Source organism: Zalophus californianus, chromosome 16 (genome assembly GCF_009762305.2).
Source record: "Zalophus californianus isolate mZalCal1 chromosome 16, mZalCal1.pri.v2, whole genome shotgun sequence".
Lineage (NCBI taxonomy): Eukaryota > Metazoa > Chordata > Mammalia > Carnivora > Otariidae > Zalophus > Zalophus californianus.
In genome coordinates, this window is record NC_045610.1 from 15,506,332 (window position 1) to 15,533,517 (window position 27,186).

Below are 27,186 nucleotides of genomic sequence, written 5' to 3' on the forward strand. Positions count from 1 at the left end.
GGCCCGCGGCCGCCGCCGCCATTTCGGGCACTGCTGTGAAGCTGAGACCGGAGCCGGTCCGCTGGGCGGCGGGCGCCGGGGCAGGAGGGGCGCGCGCGGCGGCGGCGGCCCAGCGTGTAGGCGCGGAGGCGGCCATGGCGGGCAACTTCGACTCGGAGGAGCGGAGTAGCTGGTACTGGGGGCGGTTGAGCCGGCAGGAGGCGGTGGCGCTGTTGCAGGGCCAGCGGCACGGGGTGTTTCTGGTGCGGGACTCGAGCACCAGCCCCGGGGACTATGTGCTCAGCGTCTCCGAGAACTCGCGCGTCTCCCACTACATCATCAACAGCAGCGGCCCGCGCCCGTCTGTGCCACCGTCGCCCGCCCAGCCTCCGCCCGGTGAGGACGGACGGGACGGGAGGCCCCGGGCGGGGTGAGGGCCGCGGAACTCCCCAGCCTGGCCGGCTGCTCTTCGAGAGCTGACCTCCACGAGGAACGTGGGCAGAGGGCTGGAGTGACCACGGCAGGGGGTAGCCTGGTGCCTGGGCTCGTTCCCACCACGAGCGGGTGTGTGGGGCGGGGGAGGAGGAGCCGCTGACCCAGGCCTCTGGGTGTGACTTGGGAGGACAGCCCAGGGGAAGGGGAACTGCTTCGGCCCCAGGGTGGGGCTAGCGCCCGGACCAGGCACAAGGGCAGGGCCGGGCAACGTGGGGACAAAGAGCTGAGGGGGATGTTGGCACTGCGGGGGCATCACTTGGCAGCGGTTCCCAGAATGAATTCGATAATCCTACAAGTGGCTTTTTAGGCGAAACGTTTCCTGTAGTGTTAGAGAGCCGGATTTGGTTTGGAGAGCTATTCTCCCCTGCTGGCCTTTGGTAGGAAGTCACCACATACTAGCCCGGAGGGATGGAGACACCCTCAGGAAACCGGTCAGCTTTTTCCTTTCTTGGGCATCTTTCCAAAATACTTTTACTGTCCTCTTCCCCCGCAGAGGACGAAGGTGGTGAGTTAAGTGCCTTGGGTTAGAAGTAAGCCCTCTGTGATCAGCCCGGAACAAGTTGATGTCCAGCTGACGGTGTCCAAGAGATCTTAACGTCCAGAGAACGTTTTCTTCAGTTAGGGGGGTTCTAGTTTTCAAGGTATTCTGTGGAGGACAGATTCCCGCCGCCCCCCACCCCGGAAATAAGCCAATGGAAACAGTCCCTTCCTTGAAAGTGAATGGAACTTCCAATTTCATTGGACTTAAACATTGTCAGTGCTGTATGTCAGGGCCTCTTCTTGGTCAGTAAGTTAGGGCTGTGACCTAGGTCTTACCAAGGATCACTGAGTTGTGACTGTCTTCCTTATGCCTTCAGAGTTTGGAGAATGTTAAGATTTATGTACTTAGTACCTGAGATTTGTGAAGTACAGAGTAATTCCGAGGTGGTTAGCATCTTACCATCACCTGTGTAACAGCACCAAGAGTCTTAGTCTTTATGATTGTTCCCAAGTTGAAGCAGTTTTCTTCTGACCAGCTGAGGCTAGCTCCAGGCCAGTCTCTTACCCTTTTGGGATAGTCCTAATTTAGATTTATTCACTCTGGCCAGAATTGGGGAGATGGGATAGTCTCTTTGTTGCTAACACATACCAATTATTAAAAAAAAAAAAAAAAAAAAAGAGTATGGGATCTTTAATCCTCAAATTATCCTAGGTCTTCTCAGTATGGTTGGTTTAATAGCATAACATGAGACAAGACTATCGATGTAACATAACTTTGCCCTAAACCAGATATATTCTACTTTTTACCACCTTCTTGGTATCTAGGGTTTTGCATTACAATGCAGTAATATGATGGCAAACAGTCACTGAAGCTCAATTTTTGACCTTTTTTTCCACCCCAGTTTTCAGCCTTTTGTGTATGCATTTTGTAAAATTTGGAGATGGCAGCAGTCAGGTTTGCTAGCTTGAGCTTTCTCCACACCTTGGTGTTAATGACTTTGTATCTCTACCTTGATATTGAGCTCCACCTTTTCTTAACAGATATGAGTTCAGATCCTTGGCCCAAAAGAGAAGGTGAAGTTTGCCAAAGTTTGTGGATAGGGTGTGGAAAGTTCACGGGCATTGTGGTAATTCTTGTTTCTGGTAATGTGCCCAATTTTCCACATAGAGCAATTGATTGAGTTGTTGTCTTTATAATAAAGATTACTTAACCTTTGTTCTCCCCCTCCCCCATCAAGCTCTTTTTCTTTTGAAACTACACAGAGAAATTTCTTGAATTTTAGAAAAGCATGTAGAATATTAATAGCTAACATTTATTGACTGGTTATTCTATGCCAAGTACTTTGCTGAGTACTTTCGGTGCCTTATCTGATTTTCTGCCTATAACAATCTGGTGAGAAGTACTGTGATCTCTTTTTATTAAAACATTTTCTTTTTATAGGTGTGGAAACTGAGAGTCAGAGATTCAGTAACTTGCCCAAGGTCACAAAGCTGGTAAATGACTGAGCCAGATTTTGAACCTCGGAATTCTGACCAGAGAGCTGACACTCTTCCGCTGTACTTCTTTCTCTTTTCCTTTTGAGATCTGAACAGTGCACATAGAAGATTCAACACTTTTGTCTCTGTCATGGGGCCCTAGGTTCTGTGTAAAGATCAAAAGGAAAGGATGAAAAGAAAAAATTAGCTTTTTTTTTTTTTTTTAAAGATTTTATTTATTTATTAGACAGAGAGAGACACAGCGAGAGCAGGAACACAAGCAGGGGGAGTGGGAGAGGGAGAAGCAGGTCTCCTGCTAAGCAGGGAGCCCGATGTGGGACTCGATCCCAGGACCCTGGGATCATGACCCGAGCCGAAGGCAGACGCTTAACGACTGAGCCACCCAGGCGCCCAAGAAGAAACTAGCTTTAGTATTTGGACAATACATGTCTGTTATCTAAAAGTCAGTGATGAGGCTTTTGAAATTATTTGGCAAATTGAACATGAAAAATGAACTTTTTGCTTAGGACTATATAGCATATTTTGTGGACATAATACGTGGGTAGAATTTGTATGGAATGGCTTAGATACAGTTTTTAGAGGAAGATGGATCAGGTATTTTTAACCTTTTCTAGCGAATCTTTTTTTTTTTTTTTAAGATTTTATTTATTTATTTGACAGAGAGACACAGCGAGAGAGGGAACACAAGCAGGGGGAGTGGGAGAGAGAGAGAAGCGGGCTCCCCGCAGAGCAGGGAGCCCGATGCGGGCCTCGATCCCAGGACCCTAGGATCATGACCTAAGCCGAAGGCAGACGCTTAACGACTGAGCCACCCAGGCGCCCCTGTGGTGACTCTATTTTTAACTTAGATGTTCAGCTTCCACAGGCTGCCATAGTCTGGGAGCACCCTGGTTGTGCCTGAGGGCCGTAAGGCAGGGCTTGGTCACGTCTACTGGCCATACCCTGTCAGGTTGGACTTCAAGGTAGACCTCTTGGGAAGGCTTTGCAATCACTGATTTCACATGTTTCTTCGAACAATGAGGTATTACTAGACCTTGGCCAGTAGACAATTGATAAAACTGAACAAGTGAGACCTGGGAGAGTAGTTATAAGTCCGAGCTCTGGAGCTTGTGTTTGAATCATCCTTCCTGGCCACTTACTACTTATATAACTTTGGGCATGTTCTTTAACTTGCCTCTGCCTCAGTTTCCCCATCTATAAAAGAGAGGAAGTAGTAATACTGACCTCCTAGGGTTGTGAAGATTAAATGAGTTTTAGTGTATTAAATGCTTAGGAATGGGGCTAGCATACAGTAAGTACTTAATAAGCATTAGCTGTATTAGTTTTATGAACATAACTATGAGGTTGGGAGAGCAGGAGTTGAAGCAAAATGGAAAACTGTTCTCAGCATTGAGAGGCTCACAGGCAGGCATGGGGTGGGTTGGTGAGCCCCGGTAAGATGGCATGTGTAAGGGAGTAAGTGCGGGAATGGAGGGTGATGGAGTGCGTCAAGAAGTGCGAAAGGACCTTGGACCCGAGACATGGAAATACGATGGTACCTGTTGTTACCTGCTTAACCCAGAGCCTTCTACCCATTGTTCTGGTGGGTGAGAGAATCATAAAAGCTTGCCTCATTTGGGGGTGGGGAGGGGCAGAAATTAGGGTGGTTCTTGTTTGTGCTGCCTCTTCAAAGTGGTGCTGGACCAAGCCACTCTAGAGACCTTGTGGGACTGTTTGTTATCTACTGCTGCCTTTTTGTACCTCCGCCATCTGTGTTTTCATTTGTTTACCTCATCTTTGCAGTTTTCAAACCTGGTCTTCATGTTTTACTAATCAGTTACAAAGTACCCCTCCATCCAGTGGTTCTGGAGAAGTTCTTCAGTGAGTTACTTACAGGTTTACAACCAAAAAAAGGATGCCATGGTAAAAGGAAGTAGGTTTATTTATTGCTGGACTTCTCAGCCTTTTACTATGCTCATGTGAAATTATGACCCTCCCAAGAGAGGTAGGTATTTGACCACAAGACATTTTGAGAAGTGTCTTGAGATTCTGTAGAATCTTCTCTGGGAAAGAGTACAGTGGACTTTGGATTTGGAGATTAATCGAAAATTTCTAAAGGAATTGAGATGTTTGGGCAGGGTATTAAGCTGAACTTGCTTTTTATTAAGCACCTGTAAGGTACCAGCTGCTTTTAGGAACTTTATTACGTAGGTGTTTGGCTCCATGAGAAGTTAAATAACAATTTGTATAGCTAGTAAATGGCAGAACCAGAGTTCATTAAACCCAGTCAGTTTGAATCTGCATAGTACCATGCTGATACCTACCATTTTTAGAAAGTTCTATTTGCTTAGGAGGCCAGATATTTGATACTTCTTTAGGAGACCTTCTCAGATGGAAGTCAGCAGCCTTTTTAGCCCTTTGTATTGGACAGGTGGTGGGGTGTGTTTAAGCAGTTTCTATAAATACTATAGGCAGAAGAGGAGGAAAGGAGTGGGAATTAAGGAAAGAGGAAGGGAAAACGGAAGTGCTTTGAGATCAAGGAGAGGCTGATGATGGAGCTGCTGAAGTGGTACCCGTGCCAGAAGTGACCTGGCCTGTTTTAGCCCAACGAGCTCTTAGGTGTTTTTTGGTTTTTGTTTTTTTAAGATTTTATTTGTTTATTTGACAGAGACACAACGAGAAAGGGAACACAAGCAGGGGGAGTGGGAAAGGGAGAAGCAGGCTTCCCGCTGAGCAGGGAGCCCCACGCAGGGCTCGATCCCAGGACCCCGGGATCATGACCCGAGCTGAAGGCAGATGCCCAACGACTGAGCCACCCAGGCGCCCCTCTTAGGTGTTCTTCATAAAACCTTCAGGGAATGGTGTTGTAAAAATTGATCTAACCCAAGGGCTAAAATGCTTAGAAGTAATGAGTTGAGCATATACAGAAACCAAAAGAATATGTGACTGCTTGCATTGATTTTGATTTCTGAATGTGTTTGTTCATAACTGCATGTTCAGAATACCAGCACAGGTTTATGTAGAACAAGTCAGTGAGGTTTTCCAAGTCCCAGCAGTGAGAACCCAGTCATTGGTTCTTTTCTCTAGACTGACTGACTATATCTCCTTCCTTTCCCGCCCTTCTATTTCCTGCTCTTGGCTCTTTGTGGTTGGAAGGAGATGAAGTAGGGAAAAGGAGCTGGAACACATAGCTGTGATGAGGTTTGGGCTTACCTGAGACTTAGGTTCTTTTCTCCTCCCTTCCCTTCTGGAGTTTGGGTCAGTGAAGCTTGATGGTCCGTATATTTGACTGCTTTAGCAGTACACAAAAACAGGCACTCCTCTGGTGGAATTATTATAGTGTCGATAGAATAGAAAAACATTTATAGGTAAAGAATATCAGCGGGGTGCCTGGCTGCCTCAGTGGGTAGAGCATACAACTCTTGATCTTGGGGTTGTGAGTTCAAGTCCCACGTTGGGTGTAAAGATTACTTATTTTTTTTTTTTTTTTAAGAATATCAAAGATTTTCCTCAGTGTTCTGCTTGTATTTCTGCGGCTGCTGGGATTGCCAAGCCAAGCCAAAAAAAAGAAATCATTGTGGGTCCAGTTCACACCATGCAGCATTTGAGCAAGAAATGAATTGAACCAACTTCCTACCTTTATGTGTATGGCAGAGGAGCTGTCATTTTTTCTTTTCATAATTTTCATGGTGATCTTTCTAAGGATCTTCGCCTTGTGATCTTGTTCTTCTAAACTGTCTCCTCCCCCCACCCCACCCCAAAAAAACAAACACAAAACACATTTTATTTGAGCTTAGTAAAGTAATGGAGGAACCATAACAATGGATGACAGGGAGTGGTTACCTTCCTTTTTAGAGTAAAAAGAGTGCCTTGGAAATGTTCAGGGATGGTCAGAGCTGTTCCTTCATGCTGATTTTGTTGTATCTAAGAATACAATTTGTTGTTGCTACCTTTTTTTGTAAGAATACATCTCCATTTGAAAGTGAAAGCCAGCGGGGAAATAATGTCTTCCTAAGACCTACTGCTTTGTTCCTTGCTCACCAGCCACACTGTGTATGCCTTTATATCCCCAGCTCTGCTATGAACTTCTTAAAACTGGGAACAGACTTTCATTTAACTTCTTTCCCTCACTTCAGAATTTTGTTCATTAAGAATAATATCTAACATTTACTGAGTACCGTCTGCCAACCACTGTCCCCAAAAGGCAAGTAGTGAAAACCATTTTGGCTATTGCACCTTGGCATGTAGTTGGGTAAATTCTAGCAAGGGACCTTTCCTCCCTAGATGTCATTAGGACCATTTTCCAAGCCATTTTGTACTCTCCTGGTGTGAGGGTCATCACACACTGCCTTGTGACCAGGCAGTGCTAAGTAGGTCTCTTTGGAGCTCACATTGACCCAGTCCTTAGCATAGTTCAGCAGGCCTAAAGGATCACTGAATTAACCTGGTGGTAATAGGCAGAATGACCGTGTATCTCATTGCCTGCCCGACTTGAACGGGAACAATCCCCCTTCAGTGATCGTTTGAGTGAAGAGAAACTCCAGAATATAGAACCACCATGCTCTGACATATTCATAACCAAAATTCTCTCTCCAGTTCAGCACTTGGAACTACTGGGATTGTGTCCTGCAGGTACCTGATGAGTGTTTGCTGTAGATATGTAGTCCTGGGTCTGGGCATCTGTTTCAGCATTTTGAGTTGGAGAGCCAGCCTGCATTACTGAGTGTGGGCTATTAACTTGTTTTAGCTTACAGCCGTGAGTTCCACAGATGGACTTTTGCAATATAAAAAATGTGCAACTGTCCTTTACCTTGTGTCTTGGTGTCTCGTCATGCATTCATTTGTGTGAAAAGAGAAGGCACTCATTAGTACTGATTCTGTATTGAGGACTTCTGGTTAACTTCCAAAGTTTATCTTTTCACTTCTCCCCACCGATGAATTTTAAATGTACTTTTTCTGGTCATTCTGGAAGAAGTAATTTTTTTTTTAAGATTTTATCCATTCATAAAAAAAACAGATTTTATCCGTTCAACTGTCAGAGAAAGAGAACAATTAGGGATAGTGGCAGGCAGAGGGAGAGGGAGAAGCAGGCTCCCCGCTGAGAAGGGAGCCCGATTTGGGACTCGATCCCAGGACCCTAGGACCATGACCTGCGCTGAAGGCAGATGCTTAACAGACTGAGCCACCCAGGTGTCCTGGAAGAAGTGATTTCTAACACTGAACAAAATAATTGGGTCTCATTTCTTTTAGAGTGCAAATTAGACATCTGTGCTACCACAATAATCCTATTTCACCACATTAATCACTGTGGCTTTTAAATATTATTTATTTGAGAAAGAGAGCAAGCAGGGTGGGAAGCAGAGAAAGAGGGGAGAATCTCAAGCTGACTCTCCACTGAGCTCGGAGCCCGACATGGGGCTCAATCCCACAACCCTGAGATCATGACCTGAGCCAAAACCAAGAGTTGGACGCTTAACTGACTGAGCCACCAGGTGCCCCTGTCACTGTGCCTTTTAGATGGTGGACCATTGTTGCTGGAGTGAAGAGCATAAATTGACCATTTTCCCTTAACAGAGGACTTCAACAGGTAACCTTCCCAAAAGAAGCACAAATAGTAAACTTGGAAAACAAAGATATTTGAAGAGAGATCTCATTTCTCGGGGCGCCTGGGTGGCTCAGTCGTTAAGCGTCTGCCTTCGGCTCAGGTCATGATCCCCAGGGTCCTGGGATCGAGCCTTGCATCAGGCTCCCTGTTTGGCGGGAAGCCTGCCTCTCCCTCTCCCACTTATCCTGCTTGTGTTCTCTCTTTGGCTGTCTCTCTCTGTCAAATAAATAAATAAAATCTTAAAAAAAAAGAGAGACATCATTTCTCATTAAATTGTCAGTGAGGGGCGCCTGGGTGGCTCAGATGGTTAAGCGTCTGCCTTCGGCTCAGGACATGATCCCAGGGTTCTGGGATCAAGTCCCTCAACAGGCTCCCTGCTCAGCGGGGAGCCTGCATCTTCCTCTCCTCCCTGCTTGTGCTCTCTGTCGCTATCTCTGTCTCTCTCAAATGCATATATAAAATCTTAAATAGTCAATGATATTTATTTAGATTGTATGTATGTATTAGCACGAGCAGGGGGAGAGGGAGAGGGAGAAGCAGACTCCCCGCTGAGCAGGGAGCCTAGTGCAGGGCTGGATCCCAGGACCCTGGGATCATGAACTGAGTGAGCCACTCAGGTGCCCCAAATTGTCGATTTTTTAAAGATTTTATTTGTCAGAGTGAGCACAAGCATAGGGATCAGCAGGCAGAAGGAGAAGCAGGTTCCCCACTGAGCAGGGAGCCCGATGTGGGACTTGATCCCAGGATCCTGGGATCATGACCTGAGCTGAAGGCAGACGCTTAACCAACTGAGCCACCCAGATGTCCCTTGCAGTGATTTTTTAAATGCTGTTTGGCAAGGATATGAGGGAAGTGGGAACTCATAAACCAGTGGTGGGAGTGTAAAATTGTACAGACTTTGGAGGGCAATTTGGCAACGTAAACCTTAATGTTCTTACCCTTTGATCCAGCAGTTGCCTTTCAAGGAATTTATCCTAATGAAATCAGAGAAGCTCGTTAATAAGAACAAAAATGCTCATAATAGCATTTTCACTAGTGAAAAGTTAGGAATACTTTATAGTTATTAAAAGTTGGTTCTTGAAGAGATGAGAAATTTTTTATTATATAAAATAAAATCTTTTTATTTCATAGTAAAAAAAGGCAAGATATAGAACTTTATAGTAACCTAACTATAAAACGCTTGTATATATCTATGACATACTTGTATACACACGTACGCACATATATATTAAAATTTGGGAGGTTATAACTCAATGCTGAGTTGTGGGTTAAGACTGATCAAAAAAACAAGCTCTGCAAAAACCAGTTTTCTATAGAGATCTTTATTACTTTATCAGGAAACCAAAAGGTAAAAAAAATCCAATAAAGATGATTTGATATTTTGGTGCTTAGCAGAGTTAAAGGGTGTATTCCTCACTAGAAACTTTTTCATTTGAACTGATATATGTTAATTTATTATTCTTCAGTTCTAGAATCTCGGGATAGAGAGGGAATACATTCTGAAGTATGCCCTGTGTGTCTAGGGCCATACACATCTTTGCATCATGTAAATTTTAAAAATTCCTAATGTCTTTTCTCTTGGACCCTAGTGTGTCATCAGAGGTTGAGAATTTTATTTTTCTTTTTATTCATTTTTTTTAAGGTTTTAAGTAATTTCTACGCCCAACGGGGCTGGAACTCACAATCCCGAGATCAAGAGTTGCATGCTCTGCCAACTGAGCCAGCCAGGTGCTCCCAGAGGTTGAGAATTTTAACACTTTATTTTTTCAAGCATCCTTATTTACCTTTTTTCATGACCTGAAGGAACAATATGGTTTACATGTTTTATTTCAGTAAAGACCTTAGGAATTGATTGTTAAGCAGTTAGCTTCTTGGTTTGTCTTTTTCATCTCCTTGGTTCTTTTGCCTAATTAAGGTTTTTTGCTTGTTTTGGTGGCTGTCAGAAATGAAATTGAGAACAGCAATCATAGATTTAAAAAGATAGTCTTGGGGTGCCTGGCTGGCTTAGTTGGTAGAGCATGGGACTCTTGATCTCAGGGCTGTGAGTTCAAGCCCCACATTGGGCCTAGAGCTCACTTAAAAGAAACAAAACCTTTTTCTTCTTAGGAATTGTATATTCTAGATGTGAAGAGAAGGAATGTATGAGCCTGGTGTAGATAGATAGCAAGTTCTTCCCACCTCTTGGAAAAGCTGCTGGGACCTTTGAAAAAGGAGAGCTTGCTACATTTCCTGAGGTTGAAAAGAAGATTGCAACAAAACCTTGAACCTTAATGCTACTCTGTAAATGCAGTAGCACAGAACATTTTGGGAGAATGAACAAAAAGTCTCCATGTTGCTTTGTCTTTGATCCAAGTATGAAAGCATGCCCTGATTGGCCTGGTCTCTTGTTCCGTCTCTGCTGCAGGTGTGATGGGCATCTTCCTAGGGTATGTTTTAACTACAGAGTATGTTTTCAGTTTACCGTAGAAGAGGGGTTATCTTCTCTAGAATTTTCTTCTGTTTAAGTGTTGGCTAAATGTGTTTGGGAAATGCTTAAAATCTGCATTTCATTTTCTTTGTAATACATTTTTAAATAATAGCCTGCTCTGTTTTTTTCCAGGGGTGAGCCCCTCCAGACTCCGAATAGGAGATCAAGAGTTTGATTCATTGCCTGCTTTACTGGAATTCTACAAAATACATTATTTGGACACTACAACGTTGATAGAACCAGTTTCCAGATCCAGGCAGGGTAGTGGAGTGATTCTCAGGCAGGAGGAGGCAGAGTATGTGCGAGCCCTCTTTGACTTTAATGGGAATGATGAAGAAGATCTTCCCTTTAAGAAAGGAGACATCCTGAGAATCCGGGATAAGCCTGAAGAGCAGTGGTGGAATGCGGAGGACAGCGAAGGCAGGAGGGGGATGATTCCAGTCCCTTACGTCGAGAAGTATAGACCCGCCTCCGCCTCAGTATCGGCTCTGATTGGAGGTAACCAGGAGGGTTCCCAGCCACAGCCACTGGGTGGGCCGGAGCCCGGGCCCTATGCCCACCCCAGCGTCAACACTCCGCTCCCTAACCTCCAGAATGGGCCCATTTATGCCAGGGTAATCCAGAAGCGAGTCCCTAATGCCTACGACAAGACAGCCTTGGCTTTGGAGGTACATAATGTGCAAAATGTAGAAAGCAGAGATCTGCTACAGGGTCTCCCTTTCAGACCTCTTAGAGCTTTGTAGGAATGCTGAATACAAACACCAGCGTTGTGATGTTGTAGATGTCGAAGCATTAAGTACTGATTTTGGCATTTAATGTTAGGTTTTCTCTTTTTTGTAGAAAACCTATGTTGGAATGAGTAAGCTTAAAATTGTATAACTGAATGTTCTGATTGATCTACTAAACATACTTTGACTTCTTTAATAACACCACCTGAATTCACAGGAATTAACCTAAAATATTTTTTTCTCATCTACATTCTATTCTGATTCTTTCTTTCTGCTTCTCATTGTCTAAAATAAGGTGGGCTCTGTCAAAGCACTTAAATGGAATTTTCCCATAAAAACAAAATGTTTTTACTTTAGGGGGCATGGGGTTTCTTTTTTTTTTTCTTAAGTTTTTTTCTTTTTTCTTTTTTTTTTTTTTGACAGAGAGAGACACAGTGAGAGAGGAAACACAGGCAGGGGGAGTGGGAAAGGGAGAAGCAGGCTTCCTGCTGGGCAGGGAGCCCGATGTGGGACTCGATCCCAGGACCCTGGGACCATGACCTGAGCCGAAGGCAGACGCTTAACGACTGAGCCACCCAGGCGCCCGGGGGCATGGGGTTTCTTACAACGGACTGCTTGTATTCATAAAGTCAGAATTCAGGAGGGAAAATAAAGCATGGTACAGGTTAGAAGAGATCCATACCCAAAACTATACACCCCCCAAGGAAGAGCGGGTTTCCTCGGTTTTTGTTTGGTGCATTTTACAGGCAGGAAGCCAGTTCTTCCTGAGGAGTAAATTCCTGCCTTTTACTGGTAAATAGTTACCCTTGGTAGCCCATCTCCTCTGGGCAGCCACCACGTTGTATCTATTCCTTTATTCCTCTCTTTAGCATTCGCAGCTTTGTCTCTTACCTTCTCCCTCCCTCCCTTTCTAAATTAGACAGAGCTAGTGGTTCGGCATAAAAGCTTGTATGCTATCCCATCTTTCAGAAGCTACTGATAGAACTTGAACGTAAGTAAGTAGCTAACTTTCATAAGTACAGGCTGAAGTTATGTGAGCACAGACTAGCAGAGAAAGGGCAAAAGTGTATTTTTATAAACTGAAACTCTTAAGTGCTGTTTCCTTTGGGTCTTGTTCATACACTGGGAGTAAGAGCTGCCTTCTGCCTGAGTAGAAGTGTTAGCCTACAGAATAAACTAGGATTTATTTGAACCAGCCTCTGATATTACTGGATTTGAAATTTTTCTTTTAAATTCTGGATAGTGGATGCATAGAGGGCTAGCTGTCTTAAGAGATTTGACTGAAAAATGTATTTTTATTTATTTATTTTTAAGATTTTATTTATCTGACAGAGCACAAGCAGGGGGAGCGGCAGGCAGAAGCAGAGGGAGAAGCAAGCTCCCCACTGAGCAGGGAGCCCGATGCGGGGCTCGATCCCAGAACCCTGGGATCGTGACTGGAGCCGAAGGCAGATGCTTCACTGCCTGAGCCGCCCAGGCGCCCTGAAAAATGTATTTATAAAGTGCTTATTTTTTGAGATCATGTTGTGACTTAAAAGTATCATGTCTCTGCTTTGAGTAGAAATGAAATGCACAGGTCACACCATTTTTTTCCCCCACTTTGAGTTTGGAGGATAAGGAAAACAAGTTTCTCGCCTCATGTTTTCATTTAAGTTCAGATGATGTCAACATCCAACATGGTGCTGTGCACATGGCAGATGTGACTCCTGACATTTACTGCAGACCTTGTTAGGACTGGGCTGGAGTATGAAAAATAGCAGTCATGAAACAAGCCAGCTAACAGCCAGGAAGGAATAGTTATCACATTAATTTTGTTTCCATTTGCATTCCCTCCCTCCCTTCCTTACTTCCTTTTTATTTACTTATTTATTTTAAAGATTTTATTTATTTGTCAGAGAGAGAGAGAGAGTTGCATGCTTAACCGATGGAGCCACCCAGGCACCCCTCCTTTTTTTTTTTAATTTATTTTTCTGAGTAGGCTCAACGTGGGGCTTGAACTCATGATCCTGAGATCAAGACCTGAGCTGAGATCAAGAGTTGGACACAACCAACTGAGACACCCAGGTGCTCCTCTTTTTTTTTTTTTTAAGATTTTATTTATTTAATTTTATTTTTTATTAAAGATTTTATTTATTAGAGAGAGAGCATGAGCAGGGGAAGGGGCAGAGGGAGAGAGACCAAGCAGACTCCCTGTTGAGTGGGGAGCCCAACTCGGGGCTTGATCCCAGGACTCTGAGATCACGACCTCAGGCACCCCAAAGATTTTATTTTTAAGTGATGACTCCATCCAGTGCAGGGCTTGAATTCAACCCAATCCCAAGACCAAGAGTTAAATGCTCTACCAACTGAGCCAGCCAGGCGCCCCTGCATTTTCTTTCTTTCTTTTCTTTCTTTTCTCCCTTTCTTTCTTTTTTTATTTATTCATGAGAGACAGAGAGAGGCAGAGGGAAAAGCAGGCTCCCCACGGACCAGGGCGCCCGATGTAGGACTCGATCCCACGACCCTGGGATCATGACCTGAGCCAAAGGCAGATGCTTAACCGACTGAGCCACCCAGCTGCCCTGCATTTTCTTTCTTAAAGAGAATTGTTTTTTAATGATGCCTGCCTTGATTAGAGGCTTTAGTGCTAAAAATGGTTGAGCTACCCTCCCTGCTGTGAAACATAAATCTTGTGAAATAAATAAGTAGAAAATAGTTTCAGTAAGTTTTGTTTTTTGGTTAGATACTGGTTTTGAGCCACATATATTGATTGATTGCTGAAGATGGCCTCTTTCAGGTTAGAACATAATAACCTAATGTACTTAAAAACATGGTGTCAGTTTAGCATCATAGAATTTTAGAGCTGGAAAGGACCTTAGATATTTTTATTTATTATATAAAAGAACTGATGTTTAGACAGATTGGATTGTTCAGACTATTTGGAGGTAGAGATAGAATGAACCCAGATCTACTCTGGTACCTTTTCTACCATACCCAATTCAATCTGTGTTTCTTCCTGTTTATAACAGTGCTGTTGCCCTCCTCAGTGTGGGTTTTGTGTAGTCTCACTGACAGCATACCCTCAGTTGTACTGTATGTAAGGACAGTTGTGCTGTCAGTACAGTAGCTAGTTGTCTACAGTTCTACTTTCCCATCTCTGGGTTTTTAGAAGAGCTGATGCTTTGTCCCTGTTGAGGTGAGGCTGGGAGATAAGAGTAGGAGGCTCTGGTGTTCTGACCTTAGCATTCTCCTTAAACAAAACATTCATTGCTATATATGACCCACTATAAATCGAGATCTGTAGACTAGTTAGGTACATTTTAGTGGAATTTTACACTTAACTTGAAATCGATAAATTAGAATCATTGCATTTTACAATTGGGCAGGGCCCGAGAGATACTGTGTTAGACCAGCAGTCTTCAGACTGCTGCTCGGTGTCCCTAGGGAGAGGGGGAAGCCAAGGGTGCAAGGCTCTGGGTTCCCTCTCTTGCTTCAAAGCAACTTTGTTTTTAACTGTATTACATATGCGGATCTCTCTAAGATTTTCTTTTTCTTTTTTTTTTTTTTTAAGATTTTATTTATTTATTTGACAGAGACAGCGAGAGCAGGAACACAAGCAGGGGGAGTGGGAGAGGGAGAAGCAGGCTTCCAGCTGAGCAGGGAGCCCGATGCGGGACTCGATCCCAGGACCCTGGGATCATGACCAGTGCCGAAGGCAGACGCTTAATGACTGAGCCACCTAGGCACGCCTCTCTAAGATCTTTCTTTGAGAAAAGGATTTCTGTACTTAAATAAATCTGAAAAACGGGTTTCAAGAACCACCTGCCCTCACCTTAAAGGTGGAATTTTGCTGCATTGGTACATTTGCTATAACCACAGTTCCCCAGTGGAAAATAATTATTAGATATTTCCTGTTTTCCTACCCACCAGATTTCTGTAGTAGGGATGAAGGCTGTAGAAAGTAGGGATTGATTCCAACTAATCAGAGTAGGGGTATTCCTCTGCCCACTATAGTTCTATGGGTCAGTCAGTCATATCCGGGGGAGTATAACTAAATCAGATACCATCTGTTCCATTCCGGAGCCCCCAAGATTTTAAACATGCAGATACGCTGAATGTTTTGAAGACGAGATACTGGAATACTATTTTCTGGAATTGTAGCAATGGATTTCTGTATTGTTCATTGAGACAGGTATCTGCCTTTCCTCTCCTTTCCATCCTTCTTGGACATTGCCTTTATTTCAGCTCATAGAATCTCAGTTGGAAAGGACTTCAGAAGTAAACTGATCTAGACATTAAAGGCAGGCCTTCTGGTATCTTCACAGATGATTTCTAAGCATTTATTTGGATATCTCTACTTTTGGAGAACTTGCTGTCAACACAGGAGTATAGTCCAGAGGTTCCAAACTTTCTTGGTTCATAACGCCTTTAGTGTCTGAGTAATATTTCACCATGTCCCAGGCCAAAAGAAATAGTTAACAGTTGCATCGATTAGATAGAGAGGTTCAGATAAATTAAATATTTATATCCTAATAACTTAGTACCCACTTGAAAAAAATAAACATAACAGCAAGAAAACTATTTTAATTTTAAATAACTGTAATTACTGTTAAGTAATAAGACATGTACATCTGTTAGACACTGTACAGTTTCTCAAACCTTGGGATTATAATGAACACTGCTACCCTCATTTCTTGTTACACACTAATTTCATGTGGTACTTGTTTTTTGTCTTAGCAACTGCCAAAACCCAGCTTTGCAAAGAGATGACATCTTTGAAAGGAATTTAGTGCAATCTCATGTAGAAATTGTCAGTTGCCTTGAGCTAGTAGTTCATATGGCATAATATATGTCAAGTATTGCTGTTTCCCTCAAAATTTTAAGTATTTCATGGCATCTTCTGAATTTGCTGCAATGCCTCTGACACTGTACAGTTTGGGAACCTTGGGTCAAGTTCACTGTGTTAGTTTTTAGAAAATTCTTTGTGTTTGGCTAGAAAGGTACCTAGTATATGTAGTTACCTCTGCAACTTGCACCAAGGGGATAGGGAACTTAGTTTTAGGCATTATCAGCTATTGAGCTACAAAAGATCTTTTCTTACTTGGACTAGAACTTGGGTGAGACCTATTTTCCAGGATTTGTTGGGATGCTTTTTCTCTTCACCTGGAAGCCTACCAGTTAAATCTCAAAGACCTGCCACGTTCTACCAATACAGCCCATGACCATTTCAGTCTATCTCTGAGGCAAGTGAATCATTAAAGCTGAATTGTTCTCATTTGTTTCCATTGATTTGAAGGACTGTAGATGCACCCTAAATATTACCTGTTCCTTAAATAAGGGATCCGCAAACTTTTGCAGTAAAGGACTTTACAGGCCATACGGTTTCTGTCACAACCACTCAACTGTCATTGTAGCAAAACAGCCTTAGACAAAACAACAAATGAGTTTGTTGTATTCTAGAACTGTTTACAAAAACAGACAGCAAGCTGGATTTGGTTCGTGGGCCATAGTTTGCTGACCCTTGTTTTAGATTGCTGTCATTTTCTTAACTTTTATTCTCCTTCAGCCAAATCTTGAAATATTTACTAAATATGTTCTTGGTGTGTTTGAAAATGTTTGAGGATAAGGCCTCTGTATTCCATCTCTCTATGTGCTTTTCCCTGGCTCTATTTATATGAATTTGTATGTGTTTCCTGTCCTGAGGTCACTGGAATCCTGCAGCAAGTCAGAATCAAAGGAACACTGGCAACTGTTAGATAGTAGGGACAGAAACTAGAAAAGTAGTCACCTGGGGTTACACCAGCAAAGGAGGTCAGACAGATCCCTGATGTCACCTGTTTAATGACTACCAAAAATTAATGCTATCTGGGTTCCAGTTTCGTTCTCAACCATCATGGGAACTTACTGGTGAATATCAGTTGAGTAATCTTTTGTTCCTGAACCAATTGTAGATTTGACTACCTGTGTACCAAGATTGTGATTTACCTTGGGAACTACACAGAGCTAGGGAAGAAATCAGTTTTCATCAAGTTCCCTAAGAGTGAAAAAACTGAAGTACCAACATTCAGTCCTCTTTATAGATGATACCATGATTGATTTGCAGACTTGCTTCTAAGGATGTGATACAGGATCAGGAAGCTGAGAAACTGACTGGACAATATAACAGTACCTCAGTGAAAGAATTCTCACTGTCTCTTCTTTACAAGGTGGTAGTAAGGTCTGCCTCATAAAAAGAAAGGTTAACTGCCTTGTGCTTCAAATACTATATAAAGTCTTTCTTGTTCATTGATAGCAAATTAGGATTTTTTCCATCTATAACTTGAATTTTGAAATCAGTAGTGTTAGAACTACAGTTACTACTACACTCATGGCAGTACATTTCCTTGTATCTTAAGATTATAGCATTTTTGGGGCAAGTAGTCTGTTTTGCTTTCTTCATCTTTGAAATAGTTTGCCAAGCTTCAAACCCATACATGTCCCCCTTCACCCACCCTGGCCTTGGGAATTCTGCGTTACTGAGTTGTTGCCTACCAGGAGGAGGAACGTGAATCCTCACGATGTTTGACTTGGAGAAAGAACTGCACTGAGTGTAGCACTGTGTTTTCAGACTGCCCTGTCCCCTCCTGCACTTCCCCAGCCTGCACCCGCCAAGCTTGACAGCCATCTATTCTTCAAACTGTGGAAGCACTTGGGTCTCATGTGATCTAAGGATAGTCATGTTGCCTTTGGGATTTGTCTTTTCTTGACCCCAGGAGTCCCCATGTGTTTTTGACTATTTCAGGCGAAAGACTCCGTAGGATACAAAGGGTTATTTAAATTTTTTTTTAAGATTTTATTTATTCATTTGAGACACAGAGATACAGAGATAGAGAGAGAGAGTGCCCAGGGGTAGAGGCAGAGGGAGAGGGAGAAGCAGGCTCCCCGCCAAGCCAGGAGCCTGACGTGGGGCTTGATCCCAGGACCCTGGGACCACAACCCGAGCCAAAGGCAGACGCTTAACCATCTGAGCCACCCAGGCGCCCAAAGGGTTATTTAATTTGAATAAGGTCTTTTTCAAAGTATTTGTACTTTAAGGCCACTTTGGATAGGTTAATTAGCTCAATTGACTTCTTTCAACTTTTTTTATCCATTTAAAAAAAATCGTTTCACAGTTGTGGCATAGCCTTTGTTTTCACCCCCTGATTTTTGGGCCTCTCTGCCAAGAACCTAATTAAGTGTAAAAAAAAAAAAGATTTTGGATTTCAGAATATGGTGTGGTTTTCTGAGCCTCTGTAGGGTAGAACCAAGAGACTGTGTACATTAGAGATGGCTCTGATGTTATCCAAAGGTCTAATCTGTACATAATCACCCCCCCTCCCTGCCAATGACATCTTGCAATGTAGGAACCCCTATTGTTTCTCCCTTTGAACTCTGAAAGAAGAAAAGTCTGAAGGCAGATCAGAGGTTCCTTCCTGCTTGTGAAGAAGCCTGGTGTGGTTCTGTGGTACTGATAACAGCAAGAGGTTGGTCTAGTCCACATTTCAACCTACCCTTCGCTTCTTAGAGCTCTGTAGGATGCAATTTGAGATAGCACTTTAAATGCTTAAGAATAGGTTGCCTGGGTGGCTCAGTCGTTAAGCGTCTGTCTTCGGTTCAGGTCAGGATCCCAGAGTCCTGGGATCGAGCCCCACATCGGGCTCCCTGCTCAGCGGGAAGCCTGCTTCTCCCTCTCCCACTCCCCCTGCTTGTGTTCCCTCTCTCACTGTGTCTCTCTCTCAAATAAATAAATAAAATCTTTAAAAAAAAATAGGGGCACCTGGGTGGCTCAGTCGTTAAGCGTCTGCCTTCATCTCAGGTCTTGATCCCAGGGTCCTGGGATTGAGCCCCGCGTCGGGCTCCCTGCTCAGCAGGAAGCCTGCTTCTCCCTCTCCCACTCCCCCTGCTTATGTTCCCTCTCTCGCTGTGTCTGTCTGTTAAATAAATAAATAAAAATCGTCTTTAAAAAAAATAAAAATCTTTAAAATAAATAAATGCTTAAGAATAAAAACAATATAGCATTGAGAGAAAAGTGTTTAAACCTATACCCAATTTTGGTATCAAGTAGAATGGTGGGCTTAAGGATGTATCCTGAAGAACCATCTTTTTTTTTTTTTTTTTTAAAGATTGATCTATTATAGAGTGTACATGTGCATGCGTGTGAGCAGGGGGAGAGGGAGAGAGAATCTGCAGTAGACTCCCCGCTGAGCGTGGAGCCCAACATGGGGCACAGTCCCATGACCCGGAGATCATGACCTGATCTGAAATCAAGAGTTGGACACTTGGGGCGCCTGGATGGCTCAGTCGGTTAAGCGGCTGCCTTTGGCTCAGGTCATGATCCTGGGATCCTGGAATTGAGCCCCACGTCTGGCTCCCTGCTCAGGGGAGAGCCTGCTTCTCCCTCTCCCTCTGCCTGCCACTCTGCCTACTCGTGCTGTCTATCTGTCAAATAAATAAAATCTTCAAAAAAAAAAAAAAGAGTTGGACACTTAATCAACTGAGCCACCCAGGTGCCCTCTAAAGAACCATCTTCTAAAGAACACCTAGGGGGCTCCTGGATGGCTTAGTTGTTAAGCGTCTGCCTTCGGCTCAGGTCATGATCCCAGGGTTCTGGGATGGAGCCCCGCATCGGGCTCCCTGCTCAGCGGGAAGCCTGCTTCTCCCTCTCCCACTCCCCCTGCTTATGTTCCTACTCTCGCTGTGTGTGTCTCTCTCTGTCAAATAAATAAAATCTTCAAAAAATAAAAATAAAAAACACCTAGAAAATCTGGGTAAAATCTTTTCATCTTCTCAAAAAATTTTTTTAAAGATTATTTATTCAAGAGAGAGAGAGCAAGAGAAGCAGAGTCCCTGCTGAGCAGGGAGCCCATTGTGGGACTGGATCCTAGGACCCTGGCATCACGACCTGAGCCCAAGGCAGATGCTTACCTGACTGAGCCACCCAGGCGCCCCATCTTTTCATTAGATAGGAAATCAATCATTTGGTATAAAGTACTGATTCTGAGTATACAGCTTGGAGTTTACATGTGTATGCACATATGGGATAACCACCCAGATGAAAATATAGAACATTTCCAGCACTCCAGAATGTTCCCTCATGTACCTTTTGTGTGTTTTTAATATCAGTAAAATGATGAATTTAGATATGACAGCTGTTAGGGGTGTTAGCTGGGATCTTGTCAAAGTAGCTTCCCCCCCCACCCCCAGCCCCAAAGAAGCTCTACAGCCAATGTGGGGCTTGAACTCACTACCCCATCAAGAGTCACATGCTGTACTGACTGAAGCAGTCAGGTGCCCTGTCAAGCCAGCTTCTTAAATTGGCCCCTTTGTCCCCATCTGGAAGGGAACCTAACACAAGTGGCAATTTAGATTTTTGACATGAGTACATGAGCATACACGTCCCCCAATCATTTTTCTCTTTCTTAAGGTTAGGGACTTCTATTATTCTGGGTCCAGCTTTCAGAATAGCACTTAGCATGATGTGTTTTTTAACAGAAAGTACAGGGGCGCCTGGGTGGCATAGTCGGTTAAGTCTGTGACTCTTGGTTTCAGCTCAGGTCATGGTCTCAGCCTTATGAGATCCAGCTTCATGCTCCGTGCTCAGCGAGTAGTCTGCCTCAGATTCTCTCCCTCTGCCCCTCCCTTTTGGGAGCGCACTCTCTCTCTCTCTCTCTCTCTCTCTCTCTCAGATAAATATATAAAAATATAAATATTAACATAAATAAATCTTTTAAAAAACAGAAAATACAAATAAATACTAAAATGGGGGAAGAGAAGTACTGCACTTGATATAATTGACCTTAATGTAGCAAGGGGCTAGCAGCATGGTAACATTAATTCCAGTGGGGTGGGGATGTGGGGGACAGTCAAGGATAGTTGACGGGTCAGAAACAAGGAAAATTCACTACAGAGTAGTCAGATGTTATCAGGTGGATGTTGTTCCTAATGCAGTACTACAAGAGTTTAAAAAAAGGAGCAGGTAAGATAAAGTCAGAACTCATGGGGTGCCTGGCTGGCCCGGTAAGTTGGTAGAGCATGACACTTGAGCTTGGGGTTGTGAGTTTGAGCCCCACATTGGGCATAGAGTTTACTTAAAAAATAAAGTCTGAGAACTAGAATTGGGGATATAAGAACAACTTTCAGATTGTTTTTACTAGCTAGGAAATTTTCACTTTGAGGTCCTGGTCTTTCTTTCCCCAGAAGACTAGGAAGATCTTGACTTGTCATGGTTGACTTGCTTGGGTGTCAGGAACTTTGAATTAGAAGATTGCTGATAATAAAGAACCCTGGTGCTAGCAGCCTGTAGGGACTGGATGTGCTTGCAAGGATGGGTATGCGGTACCATCCTTTCTTCTCCCCTTACCCCGTCAGCCTTAATCTTCCCAACATCGGCAGACTGAGCTGCTGCCTTTTCTCACTCTTGTATCTTCCCATTTATATCAGACATTCTCTAGTTTCTGTCTTCCTTTTCTCAGCATCCTCTGACCCCCGCCCGCCACAATCTTTGGCCTCTGTGGTTGTCAGTTGTTCTTTAGGAAATTATAGACAGGTCAGTAGGCAAGCTGTTTGTCCTGTGAATGAGATCAAGCTGGTTTTATAGAACGCTCTGGTCCTAGACTCGAGTTGACTTTGGCCAGTAGTTGATATGGTAGAAACAGAAATTGGCTTTGGAGCTGATACTTCTGAGCTCAGATCCCAGCCCTGCTAGTGGCTGTGTGACCTCAGGTATATCTGTAATTGCTCTGAACTTCGGTTTTTTCATCTATAAAATGTAAAAATTCCTCTTACAAGGTTATTATAATGACTAGAAAATAATTTATATAAAATATTCCGTACAGTAGGGGCGCCTGACTGGCTCAGTCAGTAGAGCATGCAACTCTTGATCTCTTGAGTTCCAGCCACACGTTCGGCATGGAGCCTACTTTATTTTTTATTTATTTATTTATTTTAAAGATTTTATTTATTTATTTGACAGAGAGACAGCGAGAGAGGGAACACAAGCAGGGGGAGTGGGAGAGGGAGAGGCAGGCTTCCCGCAGAGCAGGGAGCCCGATGTAGGGCTCGATTCCAGGACCTTGAGATCATGACCTGAGCTGAAGGCAGTCGCTTACCGACTAAGCCACCCAGGCGCCCTGGAGCCTACTTAAAAAAAAAAAAAAATCCTTTACAGTACTTAGTGAAAGTTCAATAAATAGTAGTTACTAACTTAAACCAAATGAACAGTTATGCTTAGAAACCTCTTGTAGCCTCAGAACTCAGATTTTGATAATCAAAGGATAATGTTCTTTAGTCCAGTGTCTCACCACTTAGCTCACCATTGTTCAGTCTTTTGCCACAAGATGAATCCATTCATCAGACTGATTTTGTTTTAAGTTTTATAGAATAGAGGTACATCCTAGATTGTCAAAACTTTATAGTTGATGTTGCAAAGGAAAGCTTTTCATATACAAGCAAAAACATGATGTTTCCTTACTGTTCATGAATAGGTACCGAGTGACATTGAGGGAGCAACAAGGTCTGTTAGTACCTGGTGGGGTGGTAGAGCTTGATGAAGAAGGTAGGGGCTTTGCAGAGAGCTGATGGAATTTGGAATTTTAGCCTTTACCTTCCCAGGTGGGAAAAGCCTTGCCTTGGTAGGAAGGTAATAGGAACACTTCATTTTCTGGGACCAAATGAAGTTGCATTCCATGAGGACCTTCTGCTCTGCAGGCAGTAGCAGGCAGTGATCCGTGCATATGAGTGGTTGGGGGATTGCACTGCTGTTGTATGCCAGTGAGGGTAAGGGACCTCTTCCCCTAGGCCGCAGCCTGTGGGGCAAGGAGGAAGCTAAGGGTAGTGGGTACCAAGAAAAGGAATACTGGGTCATTCTAGTTGGGATTGCTCATCCAGAGATGATTAAAATGTCCAAAATACCATTTTCTAGGATCCTTTCTATTTTCTGTACTCTGTTTTTCTGCACTGCTAAAGTCCCTTCTTCCTTCTGCCTGCACTAACCACAAGTAATCAGTCTGGTGGCTGGGGCTTGGGAGGCAGCAAATAGCCATTTCTGTAATGTCAGCCCTAGAGCAATCACGTGGGCAGGGTATGCCTAACCAGAGAATGGAGTTTTTCAGTTTGCATTCATAACTGGAAATAAAGCACTTTCCTTATTCTCCTCCTGCAGGTCGGTGAGCTGGTAAAGGTTACGAAGATTAATGTGAGTGGTCAGTGGGAAGGGGAGTGTAATGGCAAACGAGGTCACTTCCCATTCACACATGTCCGTCTGCTGGATCAACAGAATCCTGATGAGGACTTCAGCTGAGTATAGCTCAACTAACAGTTTTGCTGACAGATGGGAACAATCTTTTTTTTTTTTTCCCCCCGATTGTCATCTATACAATTTTCTTACAGATGTCAAAGCAGTCTAGTTTATATAAGCATTCTCTTACCTGTGATCTTTTTTAGACTGAATTACATCTCTAGTCTCATTTACCATATTCAGGGTACGAAACTGGAGGGCTCGTGTGTTAACTTCTGAATTGGCAATTTTAGGTGGTAACATCCATGCCTGAGTGTATCAGAAGGGATGGATATTTTGCCTGCTTTCCCTCAGGTAGTGCAAATCAACCTGTGGAAAACTGATGGACAGGAGAGGAATATTGCACGCTGCTTACCCTGATTTATTCAATGGTTTTGTTTTCATTTTGAAACGATGCTATCAAATGGCAATAGACTGTTCCCTTCCACCCCCATGAAGTAATCTTGCACCGTGTGAATAGTAAGTACCCAGTGGGATTGCTTTTTCATTTATAGAACATGACCACTGTATGACTCATTCTGACAGTTCAAATCCTGAGATTTCTGAGGACACTACTAGAGGCATTTGTCTTCCTTTCTAGTCAATGCTTCATACTTTTTCTTGGGATTCTTTAAATCCTTGTCATTCTTTTCCCCCAAACCTACAAATAGGTTCATTCTCAAGAAAAGTGTTTCTTTTCATTCCAGATGACAAGCAGGATGTGCAGAGCACTTTATTCAGTGCATAGCTTTAAGCCAGTATTGGATTCACTGAGTGGACACCCAAACTCCTCCCAGCTTTCTGCCTTCCCTCAAGGGGTCATAGTAGGTTCACACTGCTACCACAGCTTAACAGACTCCTGGCTAATGGGATCCAGCAGGGCCATTTCTCCTGAGTGCCTGTATCCTATTAGGGGACTCTTTGAAATTCTTAGCTTCTACTTGCTTAGAGTGGAAGGACCAATCACTTAGACTATTCCATAGATGGTTGTAGGGCCAAATTCTGCCCTTTGCTTTATATGCAACTTGTATAAAAGTCAAGTGAAAATTACATGAGTTTGGGGTAGGGTTAGCGCTTTGAAAAACATTTGAACCAATCATGAATTACTTATGTATTATTCATTTTACATGGCCAGAATAGTGCTTGAAGTGCATTACATTATCAACTGCCTTTATTTTTGGCTCTTTTTCTTTATGTTCCAGTTTAGTTTACAAATCCGTTTAAGTATGGAATGGTTTATATGGGGTCAGGTGCTCCAAAGAATAGACTTCTGAGACCAAAAATGATCTAGGCTATTTAGACTACAATATGAAACCTTCAAAGTTAGTTCCCAGTCTAGGAAGGCACTTACTGGTCTATGGTGTGATATGACCCATAGAAACACCTTATATTTTGCTTTGGGCCTCATTTTAGAAAAGTATCTTTCTAATTGTTTTTACATAGGTTAATGATTAATATGCATTTTTTGAACATACCAAATCATGGTATCCCAGTGACTAGCACAATACCTGGCATAGTCGGTGTGCAGATGTTTGTGTGAGTGAATGAGGGGTGTGCAGAAGCTCTTTATACGGCACAGGGAAGCCAGCTGACACAGGATTACATACTACAAGCAAACTAATGAGTTGACGCTAATTTAATGTATTTTTACCTCACACTAAGGTAATGCTTGATAAAGACATTAATATTCAACTTTTAAAAGTTAGCACAGTGCAATGCATATAGTGGGTGCTCAATGTTAAATGAAAAGATTTGCAATACTAGACTTAATTCCATCTGACTACTCTTAAATTTTCAGTTAGAGCATAGATACTGTAAAATCCAAATCCAAATCCACATTAAAATCTTGTTTTCCTGGAAGTATGACATCTAAAATACTTGTAGAAAAACCTTGTCATAAACTGATTTGAATGTTTGTATTTTCTTTTGCCTTTGACTTTGATATTGGCTTGTAATGTCTCTTTTTGTTATGTAATATTAGTGGAACATTCAACTCTACCCAAATCATAAGAATTTTTCAATGATCAGTTGTCTGAAGGCATTATATGAACTGTTAGGTTGGATTTGGCTGGGTGTGATAGTTGTTGGACCTTAAATAAGTATCTTCCAAAAGCAAATGCTAGAATCCTATTCAAGTGCATATGTACATTGTCACAGAGCAAAGTAAACTGTAATTGGCTGCTATATTTTATATAATCATTTCTGCAAAAGCCCAGTTTTTGGATACTAATATTTGACATGGTTAATTCTTATTAATTTGTTGGAATTGTTTATTGTTAATAATGCAAATAGATAATTTTTAATTATCCTTAAGTAACATTTCACTATTAATGGTTTGAAATGGGTGGTAAGCAAACCAATTTGAAATAAAATATGAACATGTGCCATTGTATTATAACACTATACACTTTCTTGACAGTTAAATTTAAAAAAATGTTTTTTTTGTAGCATGTATTGTATATGTTTATAGTATATGTAGTAAATAAAAATATGGCCAAATGTTTGGCTTGGTGATCTTTTGAAGAAAGTAATCTTTGAATATTTTTCACAAAAGAGCTAAATCTTTTATGCTTAGGGAGTAAGAGGTGTGTACATTCAACAGCCTACAAACGATCATATAATCAGATAAAGAAGCAATTATACATAATCTATAGGTACTTACTAAAGATGAGGTTGATCGTTGGTGATATTTTGAAGGGTCTCCAGAAATCATGAAGTAAATTGATTTGAGGCGAATGTAAGAGTGATTATGTCACGATCAGAAAGCTGGAGTAATGTGGACAGAGAACATCAGATTTGTCCAGAAAGGGTTATATGTGGGTGTAAAGAAAATAAGGGTATGGTAGGGGGCTTTATAAAGCAAATGCGAAATTTAAATGTTATATAATAGGTTTTTAGAATGTTAGTGTAGATAATAGTGTAATTTCTCCTTTTTTATGTAAGTAGCACATTTTCAGAATAGATAATTTAGTAAATAAAGGAAAGGTCAAACATAATGTTCTTTCCATCATTTCTCAAAGCATGTGTGTATGTAAAGACACACACAGTGTGACACTATATATACCTAAAAGGTTGACATTATACTCTAGGTTTGTGTCCTACAGGTCGTGAAGTTTTTAAAATGAAAAGGACAGGGGAGCCTGGCTGGCTCACTCAAACCATGCAGTTCTTGACCTTGGGGTCTTGAGTTCAAGCCCTACATTGGGCGTAGGTATTACTTTTAAAAAATGAAATGAAAAGGACAAGCTCTGCCAGTTACTTATACAGTATTCTGCCTTGGCCCAAAAATAAAACATCTCATTACTGCTGTAGACATAGCAGATTGTCAACCCAGAGTTAAATAAAGGAATCTCCTCCAAAGGGAGCCAACTTTGGCATACACAAGCTTAACAGCAAGGTGATTTAAGTATGTTTCAACTTTTTATCGATAAAAATAAAGTGTTAAAATCTTGTTTTAATATGTTGAGTGTTGGGGTTCCTTCACATAACCTTGAGTGCTCATACCGACTCCTGTATTTATCACCCTGATTTTCAGACTAAATTCTATTCCTCTTACAGATATGAAGAGAGAAGCCCCCTCCGTAGAAGAAAACGTGAAAATAGGCCTCCTAAGTTTGGCAGGAGGAGGCTAAGTATTTGGACCTCTACTGCCACGCATACCCTGAAGATAAAAAGAATGGGTGGA

General features: G+C 42.5%; 1 protein-coding gene across 4 annotated transcripts; it reads left to right on the forward strand.

The window, feature by feature from the left end:
* CRK (CRK proto-oncogene, adaptor protein) lies at positions 1-27,186 on the forward strand. Of its 4 annotated transcripts, XR_003525269.1 has the most exons (4): positions 1-375; positions 10,635-11,170; positions 23,388-23,981; positions 27,060-27,186. XR_003525269.1 is itself a non-coding variant. In XM_027625701.1 (3 exons), the coding sequence occupies exons 1-3, from the start codon at positions 135-137 to the stop codon at positions 23,523-23,525; spliced, it is 915 nt and encodes a 304-aa protein (XP_027481502.1). In that variant the 5' UTR covers positions 1-134; the 3' UTR covers positions 23,526-26,959. The 4 variants fall into 4 exon arrangements, 3 of the variants coding, with proteins under 3 accessions (XP_027481502.1, XP_027481505.1, XP_027481504.1); XM_027625701.1 differs by lacking the exon at positions 27,060-27,186 and having other exon boundaries at positions 23,388-26,959; XM_027625704.2 differs by lacking the exon at positions 27,060-27,186 and having other exon boundaries at positions 10,635-11,000; positions 23,388-23,530.

What these genes read in the sequence shown, in the direction of transcription:
- CRK (XM_027625701.1), top strand. Translation starts at nt 135, where the DNA reads ATGGCGGGCAACTTCGACTCGGAGGAGCGGAGTAGCTGGTACTGGGGG. An exon ending in GCCCGCCCAGCCTCCGCCCG is followed by an intron (nt 376 to 10,634) that starts GTGAGGACGGAC and finishes GTTTTTTTCCAG; the next exon opens with GGGTGAGCCCCTCCAGACTC. An exon ending in AGACAGCCTTGGCTTTGGAG is followed by an intron (nt 11,171 to 23,387) that starts GTACATAATGTG and finishes CTCCTCCTGCAG; the next exon opens with GTCGGTGAGCTGGTAAAGGT.